This window comes from Ornithorhynchus anatinus, chromosome 13, assembly GCF_004115215.2.
Source record: "Ornithorhynchus anatinus isolate Pmale09 chromosome 13, mOrnAna1.pri.v4, whole genome shotgun sequence".
Taxonomy (NCBI): Eukaryota; Metazoa; Chordata; class Mammalia; order Monotremata; family Ornithorhynchidae; genus Ornithorhynchus; species Ornithorhynchus anatinus.
The window spans coordinates 310,647-321,883 of NC_041740.1; the positions used below are offsets into that span (position 1 = coordinate 310,647).

At 55.1% G+C, this 11,237-nt stretch overlaps 1 protein-coding gene across 1 annotated transcript; it reads right to left on the bottom strand.

Annotated features, from left to right (window-relative positions):
• Positions 1-582: 582 nt before the first annotated feature.
• GORASP1 (golgi reassembly stacking protein 1) lies at positions 583-10,999 on the bottom strand. The gene is made up of 9 exons (XM_029078364.1): positions 10,868-10,999; positions 6,643-6,723; positions 6,026-6,229; positions 5,610-5,696; positions 5,010-5,140; positions 4,670-4,844; positions 4,019-4,181; positions 1,572-1,703; positions 583-1,153 (listed from the first exon to the last, which is right to left on the bottom strand). Exons 1-9 carry the CDS (start codon positions 10,928-10,930, stop codon positions 933-935), a joined length of 1,257 nt encoding a protein of 418 aa, XP_028934197.1. The 5' UTR covers positions 10,931-10,999; the 3' UTR covers positions 583-932.
• Positions 11,000-11,237: the final 238 nt, after the last annotated feature.

Genomic DNA, 11,237 nt, shown 5'->3' on the forward strand with positions numbered 1-11,237 from the left:
CCACTCAAAAACTTGACAGTGACCCAGACCCCAGATTTTTCCCCACCCTCCACTGTGCTGCCCCGGCCTAAGCCTTCACGAGAAACTGCTCAGCCTGCAACTGCAACCATGAACCCCACGAGAACATGGTCCACTCTCCCCAGTAGGACCCAGGCTGGCCAGGACAATAATAATGTTAATAATGTTGGTATTTGTTAAGCGCTATGTGCCGAGCACTGTTCTAAGCGCTGGGGTAGACATAGGGGAATCAGGTTGTCCCACGTGGGGCTCACAGTCTTAATCCCCATTTTACAGATGAGGGAACTGAGGCACAGAGAAGTTAAGTGACTTGCCCAGTCACACAGCCAACAAGTGGCAGAGCTGGGATTCGACCTCATGAGCCCTGACTCCAAAGCCCGTGCTCTTTCCACTGAGCCACGCTGCTTCTCCAACAACTAGGGTTCACAAAAAGAAGACTGTCCTTTCTGGGTGCTGTGGGGAGGCCCAACTCTGAACACATCACTCAGGTCTTATGATCTCTGCTTGGGATCCACCCAGCCCCCTCCCACCCGGGGCCTCCAAGACGACGAAGGGGAGGCCAGATCGGGATATGGCTGGAGCATCTGTCGACACTCCAGCTCCACGCTACCTTTATTAACTGCCCTGGCACCCAGCTGGAGGGGGCCAGGAACCATCACTGACCTGGCTCCCCTGCCAGGCTCCCTCACGGCTGCTGCCGTCCCAGTCCATTTCCCGGAACCATGGGAAGGTATTACATTCTCCCCTGCCCGGGCCAGGTGAAAATGGCCAGCACCCCAGTCCAGGAACCAGTTATGCCTTAGGAACATACCCGATGGAGCGCCCCCCGCCAAGGAAGACAAGAGCAGAGGAGCCTGCATGTGGATTTCTCCTGGAGGTGGCCCAGGGGCCAGGGGCAGCCGGCGGGGCTGAGACTATTCCTGCCCCGGCTCGGCATTCAGACCTTCCATCTGTCTACAGGCCCCAAGCGGGCCAGAAAGGTCCGAGTCCTCAGTGTGCTCTGCAGACAGACAGCCAGGACCCGCGTCCAGCAGCGGTGGCGTGGAGGATGGTGCATCCTGCGATAATGTGAAAGTCGACTGCTCTGGGGGAGACACTGCCCCTGGCCCATCCAGGAACAAACCCTGGACTGGATCTGGAAGACAGAGGCGGAGGAACTGAGTGACAAGACTGGAGACACCCTTCTCAGCCCCAGGGACCCTGTCCCAGCCGGGGAAGGCCATCCTGATCGGGTCTCACCTGAAGTGGGCTGGCCAGACAAGGTGACTGACCAGAGGAGGGGGAAATCGAGTCAGGGACTTGACCGAGTTGGTGCTGAAGCCCCTAGGGGCCCCTCAGTAGGTATGCATTTCTCCCCAGCCCAACTCCCTGCTGCTCAGACAATCCCAGCTCCTATATCTCTGCCTCCTGACCTCCACCCTCTCTCTGCCCTTGGGTCTGGTCAAGGAGCTGGGATGGCAGGCCACAGCGGTTGGAGGTCTCTATGGGCCTATCCCTCAGTGCAACAGCTGTCCCCCACCAAGGGGGCTCCTGGGGCGCCCAGCCCCTCTCACCAGGAAGTGCGGTACTAGTGTCAGGAACAGCCGTCTCCCTCTGGTCTCCATCCGGCCCAGCCAGGGCGACGGCATACGGCAGGGAAGCAGCAGGAGAAGGCACAAGGGTAGAAACAGGCACATCCAAGAAACCTGGGGATCAGGGCAAAGGACAGCATAGGCCAAAGCCCCGGCCAGCTCCGGCAAAGTCTTTACACCGGCCAGGGCTGGCTGACACCTAGCTAATGCCGGTGGTCATGGCTACCTGGCCACGGACCCTTGGCACAGAGCTTGAGTCACAATTCCCTAACCCTCACCCACCAAGAAACACTGCCCTGCCACCCACTTCTGACCCAGCACCAGCCCTCAGTCCACAGACCCAGACCCAATCAGAAGTCAGATGCCAGAACCCCCGTGGGGTCGGCGACCTGGCTGCCTCTGGCAGCGGGACACCAGGAGGGGCTCAGGAGGCCCTCTGAGCCCTTGAGTGCCGTTTCCTCGGGAAATGACCAGCCCAAGGAGGGGCCGGTGCCGGTCCTGGGGGCCGACAGGGGACTGGGAAAGTGTGAACTGCTACCAGGCTGATTTTTTTTATGATACCTGGTGAGCGCTTACTATGTGCCAGTCACCGTACTAAGCGCTAGGGTAGATACAAGCTAATTAGGTTAGACACCGTCCCTGTCCCACAGTCTTAGTCCCCATTTTACAGATGAGGGAACTGAAGCACAGAGAAGTCTAGTCACTTGCCCAACATGTCACTGCTGACAAAGGGCAGAGCCGGAATTAGAATCCAGGTACTTCTGACTCCCACCACTTATCCTATCTCTCCTTGACTACTGCATCTGCCTCCTCACTGACCTCCCTGCCTCTGGTCTCTTCCCACTCCAGTCCATAGGTGAGTCTGTTCTCCAGATCATTTTTCTAAAAAGAAAATTCGGTCCACATCTCCCCACTCCTCAAGAACTTCCAGTGGTTGCCCAACCACCTCCGCATCTGAAACTCCTTACCATTGGCCGTAAGCTCATCAGCTCGTCCCCTCATAACTCATCTCACTGATCTCCTACTACAACCCAGCCCACTCACTTTGTTCCTCTAACCTCAACATACCCACTGTACCTTATCATCTATCTCGCCGGTAACCCCTCTCCCACATCCTCCCTCCCCCTTCATATCCAACAGACCAGCACTCTCCCCACCTTCAAAGCTCTCCTAAAATCACGTCTACAAGAGACCTTCCCTAACTAAACCCTCGTTTTCCCTTCTTGCTCTCCTTCTGTGTTGCCCATGAACTTCTATCTGAACTCCTTTAAGCACTTGATATTCTCCCACCTTCAGCCCCACAGGAGTCAGACAAAGGGAAGCAGCATGGTCTAATGGATAGAACAAGGGCCTGGGAGTCAGAAGAACCTGGGTTCTAATCCTGGATGTCACTTGTCTGTTGTGTGACCTTATGCAAGTCACTTCACTTCTCTGTGCCTCAGTGACCTCATCAGTAAAATGGGGGTTAAGACTGTGAGCCCTATGTGTGACAGGGACTGTGTCCAACCTGATTACCTTGTATCTACCCCAGCTCTTAATACAGTGCCTGGCACATAATATGCGCTTAACAAATACCACAATCACTATTATCTAATATTTCTGACTCCCTCTCTAGGATGTGAGTTCCCTGGGGACAGTTAATGTGTTGTTTTTTTTTATTTTATATTTGTTAAGAATTTATTATGTGTCAAGCACTGCCCCAAGTACAGGGGTTGATAAAACCTAATAATCAGGTTGGATGCAGTCCATGTCCCACATGGGGCTCATCGTCTTAATGTGCATTTTATAGATGAGGTAACTGAGGCATAGAAAAGTTAAGTGACTTGTCCAAGGTCAAACGGCAAACAAGTGGCAAAGCCAGGATTAGAACCCAGGTCCTTCTGACTCCCAGGCCAATGTTCTATCCACTAGGCCATGCTGCCCCTCTGGTTTTATCTATCAACTCTGTAGTATTGTACTCTCTCAGGCGTTTAGTACAGTGTTCTGCTATCCACTAGGCCATGCAGCTCTCTTGGTGTCATCTACCAACCCTGTTGTAGTGTACTCTCTCAGGCGCTTAGTACAGTGCTCTGCATACAGTAAATCCCTAGCTAGTACCATTGATTGAGCCCACAGAGGGGAGGTACGGAGCACTAGAGTTACAGCCTGGTACCACTCTTCTGCCTCCCCATCCAACATCACTGACTTTACCCAATGACCCAGCACCGACCATCTGACAGCCCCTGACTCTTCCCTTTCTGCTCCTGACTCTCCCCTAGAAACCCAGCATGGACTGTCCAAACCCTCTGCCTCTCCCCTAGTGACCCGGCCCAGGCATCCTGCCACTCCTGACTCTCCCCTCTCCGTCCTTGACACCACATTTCCTGGTTGGGTTAGCCAGTCAGTCAGTCAGTCCCCCATGAGGAAAAGTGGGAGAGAGAGGTCCATACCCGGGTCCATCACTCTCTGGACGGGAGGTGGAGGCTGGAGGAGGGTCTCCAGGACCCCAACATCAGCCTCGAAGCTGGGAGGGAGGTCCGAAATGCTACCATCAGCAGGGGAGGCTTGGGTGACTGCAGGGTCAGCCTGGGAGCTTGGCGCCTGCAGGGGAGCCTGCAACAGAATGAGACCTGTAACCAACAGGGGCAGAGAGCCAGCCACAGGCACCCGCAGCTCCCATATCCCAACTGGGAGGGGGGCCGACACGGGGAAGTCATTGGGCACCTTCGGGCCACTGGAAGAGAGAAGAGGCGGAGGAGAGAATGTGGGGGAGAGCCTTGAGACTTGGGGGAAAATTGGGGGGAAACTGAAACGGAGAAAGGAAGCAACGGACAGACAGCCATGCTCCTGCCCACAATGCAGGGAGATGAAGCCCAAGTGACTCCTAGAATCCTCCGTAGTAAGGGATGGTAAGAGGGAGTTACCCGGAACTGCCCCGGCTCCATCCCGGGCCTGCCCAGAGACCGTCAGCTTCTGGGTCTGACCCTAGAATGGCTCAGAATGTGGAGATGGTCCAGATCTGGAGGTTCAGGTTAGAATGTCTGGGGGGGTGTCATGCTCTGTATTCAAGGCCCCGGGGCCATATTGGCATGCTTCCTTACCTCCGTGAAGCCATCGGGAGCCTGAGTTAGTAGAGGGTCATCCAAGGGGCCAGATGAAGGAGGAGTGGGGGTGGGAAGTACAGGGGAAGAGGAGACAGGTCCTGGTTTCCTCTTCTGGTGGCCGGGCTGGGAGGGTATTCTGTGCAGGTAGCCGTAGCCGATGCCGCATCCTAGGCTGCAAGAGCACCAGCCCGCGGGGCTGCAGAACTCCCCTGCCCCGTGGACCCAGCCGGTGGAGTGCCCCCAGCCCTCTTCTCTCTCCCCACCCCCTGGTCAGCCTTCCTGGCTTCTGCATCTTCCAAACCCACCCTCTCCCAGCCCCGGACCCCCTCATCACTACCTTCCCTCTCCTCCCCAAGCGCTGTTGGGCGTGACCAGCACCTCGCGGCAGGCATCAGTCTCCCAGTTGTAAACGAGCAGCTTCAGCGGCTTCCCCTCATGGGACTCGATGAGGGAGAAGAAGTCCTCCGACTGGGGGGGCGTGGGCGGGGGGAGGAGGTCATTGGGCAGGGCAGGGATGAGGGACACACCCCGGCCCCGGTCCCCGCATCATGACAAACCAAGACCAAGGGGAAGATGGAGCTCTGGGGTGTTAGTGGGGGGTGGGGAGCGGCTGTCCTCAGCTTCGGGACCTGAGGATGAGGCTTTGCAGCTGAAGTTCTAAGGACCCCTACGGAGATGGTTGCACTGGGGGCATGGGGGAGATGGAAGGTGGATTGTCAGGCTTCCTGATTCACCCGGAGAGAGGAGGGTTGTGCCCAAGTCAGGCCAGAACCTCAACAGACACTGCCACAGCCATACTGGACTGCAAACAGGAGAAGTCCCACCCCAGTTGCATATCATGGGCTCACTCCTTGGACCTCAAGCCCACCCCACACACCTTAGGCCTGCCCCACAGACCCTAGGCCCATGTTGTACGGCAGAAGCTGCCACTCATTACCTCCTGAAGGATCTGGTCAGACCCCACCACGTAGTCCGTGTACGGCTGTAGGCCAGCCAGGGCGGCTGGGGACGAGGGCTCCACATCCTGGGGACAGGGGGAGATGGGGGAGGGAAGGGAGGGAATCCCAGCAGACTCAGGCCGGGCACACGCCCTTTTGCAGGCCAATGGCCCCATACTCCAGGGAAGGGGGAGGGGTGGATGGGAATAGGGCAAACATGGGGAGGGGGCTGGGCAGGAATGGAAAGGGCCTGGACGTGCCAGTAGGCACAGAGATGGACCTGGGGTGAGGGAGCCTAGTTTGGGGTGGGGGATCGGGGGAAGTGGACACAGAGGCGAGGTGGGGGGGGCTGGGTGCAGGTGGATTCAGAGCAGGGGCAAGGGGGCACAGGGGTGGGCCCAGGGCAGGATCTCACCAACACATGCCATACGTGCTCGCTGGCTCCCCGGAAGCTGCAGAAGCGGACGCTGGCCCCCAGCAGGCCCTGGCCTCCCCACATGTTGCTGGGAACCACCTCCACCTCCCGCACCTTCATCGTCTTCATGTTATAAACCTCCAGCTTCACCGGCTTCTCCACATTGGCCTTCAGCAGGTCTTTCAGGGTGGCATTCTCCTTGTTCTGGCAAGAGAGAGTGGAGCGGGATGGGGAGCAGGGGAGAACAGAGTGGGGGGTTACCACTCTTGACCAGCACACGCAGGCATGTAAACACACACGTACACACTCATACATATAGCCCAAAGACTCAGTCACACTGCTCCCATTTCCTTTGGAGCTTCTTCCCACAAAAGCCCAACCTCGGGAAAAAGCACTGAAATGCCAACCAGCTCTGCAAGGTCCGTCCCTCCGCCCCCCAACCTCTCCCCGATTCCTAACAGGGAAATGTCTCCCGGGGCACAGTTACTTTAAGTCCCCTCTGTAGAGCAACCCCTGCCCTAGCCAATTGAGCACACAGCCTGCCCTCCCCCCAGGATGGCGTAGACACCTCTCAGGGTGGCCCCATCCACTTCCAGAGGTCTTGCCCCTGTGCTTACCAGCCTGGCATGGCCGATTGTGAGGATAAAGTCAAAGAAGGGCTCCAAGCCGGCCTGCTGTGCTGGAGAGTTCTCCTGAACCTGCGGCATGACAGCAAAACTCAGCGACGGATCCCTGCCCGGGCCATACTCCCTGCCTAGATATTACCCTCTACCATTAGCCACAGAGCATAGACGGTCACCCCCTTCCCCAGACCACACCCTTTCCCCAAGCCCCACATCCCAGCCACTAGCAACACACCACTTCTCCATGCTACTGCCTGGATCGTCTGCCTAAAATACCATTTTAAACAACTCTCCTGTCCACAAGCCCTCCAATGGTTTCCCACTCCTCTCTACATCAATCAGAAATTCCTGACCATCGGTTTATGGGTGCTCCATCAGTTCTTCTATTTCTCCACTCTCTTCTTCCCCTCCACCCATGCTCGCCCTCTCCAATCCTCCCAAGCTCGGCAGCACACTGTGCCTCTTTCCCATCTCTCTCAGTTGCCTTCTGCCTCACACCCTCCCTGTGGCCTGGAAGTCCCTCCCCCTTCAAATCCACCAGACCACAGCTCTCCTCATCTACAGAGCCCTCTTCTTCCAGGAGGGCTTTAATTCAACCAATCAATCAATCGTATTTAATAAGCACCTATTGGGAGCAGTTCATTTTACTAAGCACTTGGGAGAATATAACGTAAAGTTGATGGATATGTTCTCTCCCCACTAGGAGCTTACAGTCAGACATTAAAATAAAGTCTGGATTTGCACATAAATGCTACGGGGCCGAGAGTGGGGTGAATAAACGGTACAAATTCAAGTTCATGGGTGAAGAAAAATGGAGAGGGAGTAGGGGAAATAAGGGCTTTGTCAGAGAAAGCCCCTTGGGGGAGATGGGGTTTTAGGAGGGCTTTGAAGGTGGGGAGAGGGGAGGTCTGTTGGGTATGAAGGGAAAGGGAATTCCAGATCAGAGGCAGGACGTGGGCAAGGGGTCGGCAGCAAGATAGGGAGTAGGGTGGCCCTGGAGGAGCAAAGTGTGCAGGCTGGGTTGTAGTAGGAAATCAGGAAAGTAAGACAGGAGGCGACAAAGTGACTGAGTGCTTGAAGGTTGATGGTAAGGAATTTCTGACGTGGAGGTGGATGGTTCTAGCAAAGTGGGTAAACATGAACTGAGTGGGTGGGTTTTTTTTGGAAAAATGATCAAGGCAGCAGCGAGGAGTTTGGACTGGAGTTGGGAGAGACTGGAGGCAGGGAGGAGGACAGTGAGGAGGCTGATGCCAAGCTGATGTACTAAGCTGGAGTCAGTGCTTAGTATAGTGCCTGGCAACATAGTAAGCGCTTAGCAAATACCATAAAAAAAATGGAGTGATAATAAGTGCTTGGGTCAGCATAATGGCTATTTGGATGAAGAGGAAAGGGTGGATTTTAGCTCTGTGAAGGTTGAACTGACAGGATTTGGTGACAGACTGAATATGTGGGTTGACTGAGAGACATGAGTTTAGGCTAATGCCAAGGTTATGAACTTGTGAGAAAAGGAGGAGGGTGGTGCTGGATACAGTAATGGGAAAGGCAGGGGAGGACAGGGTTTGGGTGGGAAAATGAAGAGTTCTGTTTTGAACACACTAAGTTTCCCAATTAAACTCCACCTTCCTGATAATGCCATCCCACTAGCCACCCTAAACAGTTAGCTATATATTATTGATTTCTTTTTATTTTCCCACCAGATCGCAAGCTCCTCAAGGCCAGTGATCACGACTACCAAATCCATTGTATTGCACTCTCCCAAGCAATTAGTACAGTGCTCTGCACATAGTAAGTGCTCAATAAATAACATTGATTGATAAATTGATAGTGTACAGAACCCTGTACTAAGTGCTGATGAGGACTCGCAGAGGAGCCCAGAGAAAAGAGCACAGGACTGTTGTTTTCTGGAAATAATTTTATGGTATTTGTTAAGCGCGCCATATGCGTCATGCACAGTTCTAAGCACTAGGGTAGATAAAAGTTTATGAGATTGAACATGAGGCTCAATGTTTAAACTGGAGAGATGAAAATGTAATCCCGTTTTACAGATGAGGTTACTGAGGCACAGAGAAGTGTCTTGTCCAAGGTCACACAGCAAGCAATTGGCAGAGTCAGTATTAGAACCCAGGTCCTTGGACTCTCAAGCCTGTACTCTTTTCCCTAGGTCACGCTGCTTCTCAACAAAACGCACGGCTCTGCCCCATGCCTGCTAGGGTGATCTTGGGAAAAAAACACTTAATTTCTGTGTGCCTCAGATTTCTCTTTCATAAAATGGAGATTAAATATTTGTGTGCTCTCTCTCTCTCTCTACCTTAGGCTGTGAGGCGGCCTCATGTTGGACAGGGACTGTGACTGATCTGACCGTATTTTATCTACCAGAGAGCTTAGCACAGCGTGGCGCGGTGGAAAGAGCACGGGCTTTGGAGTCAGGGCTCATGAGGTCGAATCCCAGCTCTGCCACTTGTCAGCTGTATGACTGTGGGCAAGTCACTTAACTTCTCTGTGCCTCAGTTCCCTCATCTGTAAAATGGGGATTAAGACTGTGAGCCCCACGTGGGACAACCTGATTCCCCTGTGTTTACCCCAGCGCTTAGAACAGTGCTCTGCACATAGTAAGCGCTTAACAAATACCAACATTATTATTATTATTATTAAGTGCTAAATACCACAATTATTATTAATACAAAAGTCAGAAGACATGATCCCTACCCGTTAGGAGAGATCTACACCATCTGTCTACCTCCCACAGGGATTTGGGAACTTCTGGGGGGAATCATCATCATCATCAATACTATTGATTGAGCATTCACTGTGTGCAGAGCCCGATACTAAGCTTCGAGAGAGCACAATACAACAGAGTTGGCAGACACGTTCGCTGCCCGCAATAAAGCAGATCTCCTCCTGTAATCCCACGTCCAGAGTCCACAGCCCACACACAGACCACTGGGGTGGACTTGTGATGAAGCCCCGGGCCCCAAATTCCGGGGCCCCACTCAGGGAGGCAGGAAGGGACGCTGGACCTACGTTTAGGGGTGACAGCTGCCGTCCCCCAGGTGCCTCTCCCAGCCGGGCCAGAGCCACGTCCCCGGGTAAACACAGGTGGGTAAACAGTGGGGAGGACGCCGTGCTACCTGGGCCTAGGGAAAGGCAGCGTGGCTCAGTGGAAAGAGCCTGGGCTTTGGAGTCGGAGGTCATGGGTTCGAATCCCGGCTTGGCCTCTTGTCAGCTGTGTGACTATGGGCAAGTCACTTCCCTTCTCTGTGCCTCGGTTCAGGCACATCTGTAAAATGGGGATAATAATAATAATAATAATAATGATGTTGGTATTTGTTAAGCGCTTACTATGTGCCGAGCACTGTTCTAAGCGCTGGGGTAGACATAGGGGAATCAGGTTGTCCCACGTGGGGCTCACAGTCTTAATCCCCATTTTACAGATGAGGGAACTGAGGCACAGAGAAGTTAAGTGACTTGCCCACAGTCACACAGCTGACAAGTGGCAGAGCTGGGATTCGAACTCATGAACCCTGACTCCAAAGCCCGCGCTCTTTCCACTGAGCCACGCTGCTTCTCAATAATGTTGGTATTTGTTAAGCGCTCAGGTTGTCCCACGTGAGGCTCACAGTTCATCCCCATTTTACAGATGAGGTAACTGAGGCACAGAGATGTTAAGTGACTTGCCCACAGTCACACAGCTGACAAGTGACAGAGCCGGGCTTCGAACCCATGACCTCTTACTCCCAAGCCCGGGCTCCTTTCCACTGAGCCACGCTGCTGAAGACTGTGCGCCCCGCGTGGGACAACCTGATTCCCCTGCGTCTACCCCAGCGCTCAGAACAGTGCTCTGCACATAGTAAGCGCTAAACAAATACCAACATTATTAAGGGCTCTGGGGGGAGGGGCCTCCAGGAGATTGATCCATCGATCATCATCGTAATAGTAATTACAGTATTTGTTAAGTGCTCACTTTGTGCCAAGCACTGGGATAGATACAAGCTAATCAAGATGGGCACAGTCTCTGCCCCACATGGGACTCACAGTCTGATTCCCCATTTTACAGATGAGGGAACTGAGGCCCAGAGAAGTGAGGTGACTTGCCCATAGTAAGCGCTTAACAAATACCGACATTATTATTATTAACTTGGGGCGCTCCTGCTGCAGCCCCGTAGGCCTGGCGGAGGCGGGGCGGGGGAAGGAAGGGCAGGGGGGGTAGGGCGTCACTCACCCCGTGCAGATGGAAGCCCTCTGCGCCGCCCTCGGGCCGCTCCGCGCTGGCCCCCAGGCCCATGGCCCTGCCGGACCGCCGGCCCCTGCAACCGCTGCAGCCCCTGCAGCTCCTGCAACCCCTGCAGCTCCTGCAACCCCCCACCCGTGCAACCCCCTGCAGCCCCGCTGCGCCCGGGCCGGGCCGGGCCGGGCTGGGCCGCGGCCGCACCCGAAGGACCTGCCAGCGCTGCAGCCGAGCCCAATCGAGCGCCGATGGGGGCCGGGGGGCGGGGCCGGGGGCGGGCCGGGGGCGGGGCCGGGGCGGGGCCGGGGGCGGGGCCGGGGGCGGGGCCGGGGGCGGGGCCGGGGGCGGGGCCGGGGGCGGGGCC

Bases quoted from the DNA above. Each gene is read 5' to 3' on its own strand.
- GORASP1 (XM_029078364.1), bottom strand. From the start codon at position 10,930: ATGGGCCTGGGGGCCAGCGCGGAGCGGCCCGAGGGCGGCGCAGAGGGC. The intron at 5,697-6,025 runs GTGAGATCCTGC...CCCTGTCCCCAG, and splicing joins AGCACGTATGGCATGTGTTG to GATGTGGAGCCCTCGTCCCC. The intron at 1,704-4,018 runs GTATGGACCTCT...CCTGATCCCCAG, and splicing joins CCAGAGAGTGATGGACCCGG to GTTTCTTGGATGTGCCTGTT.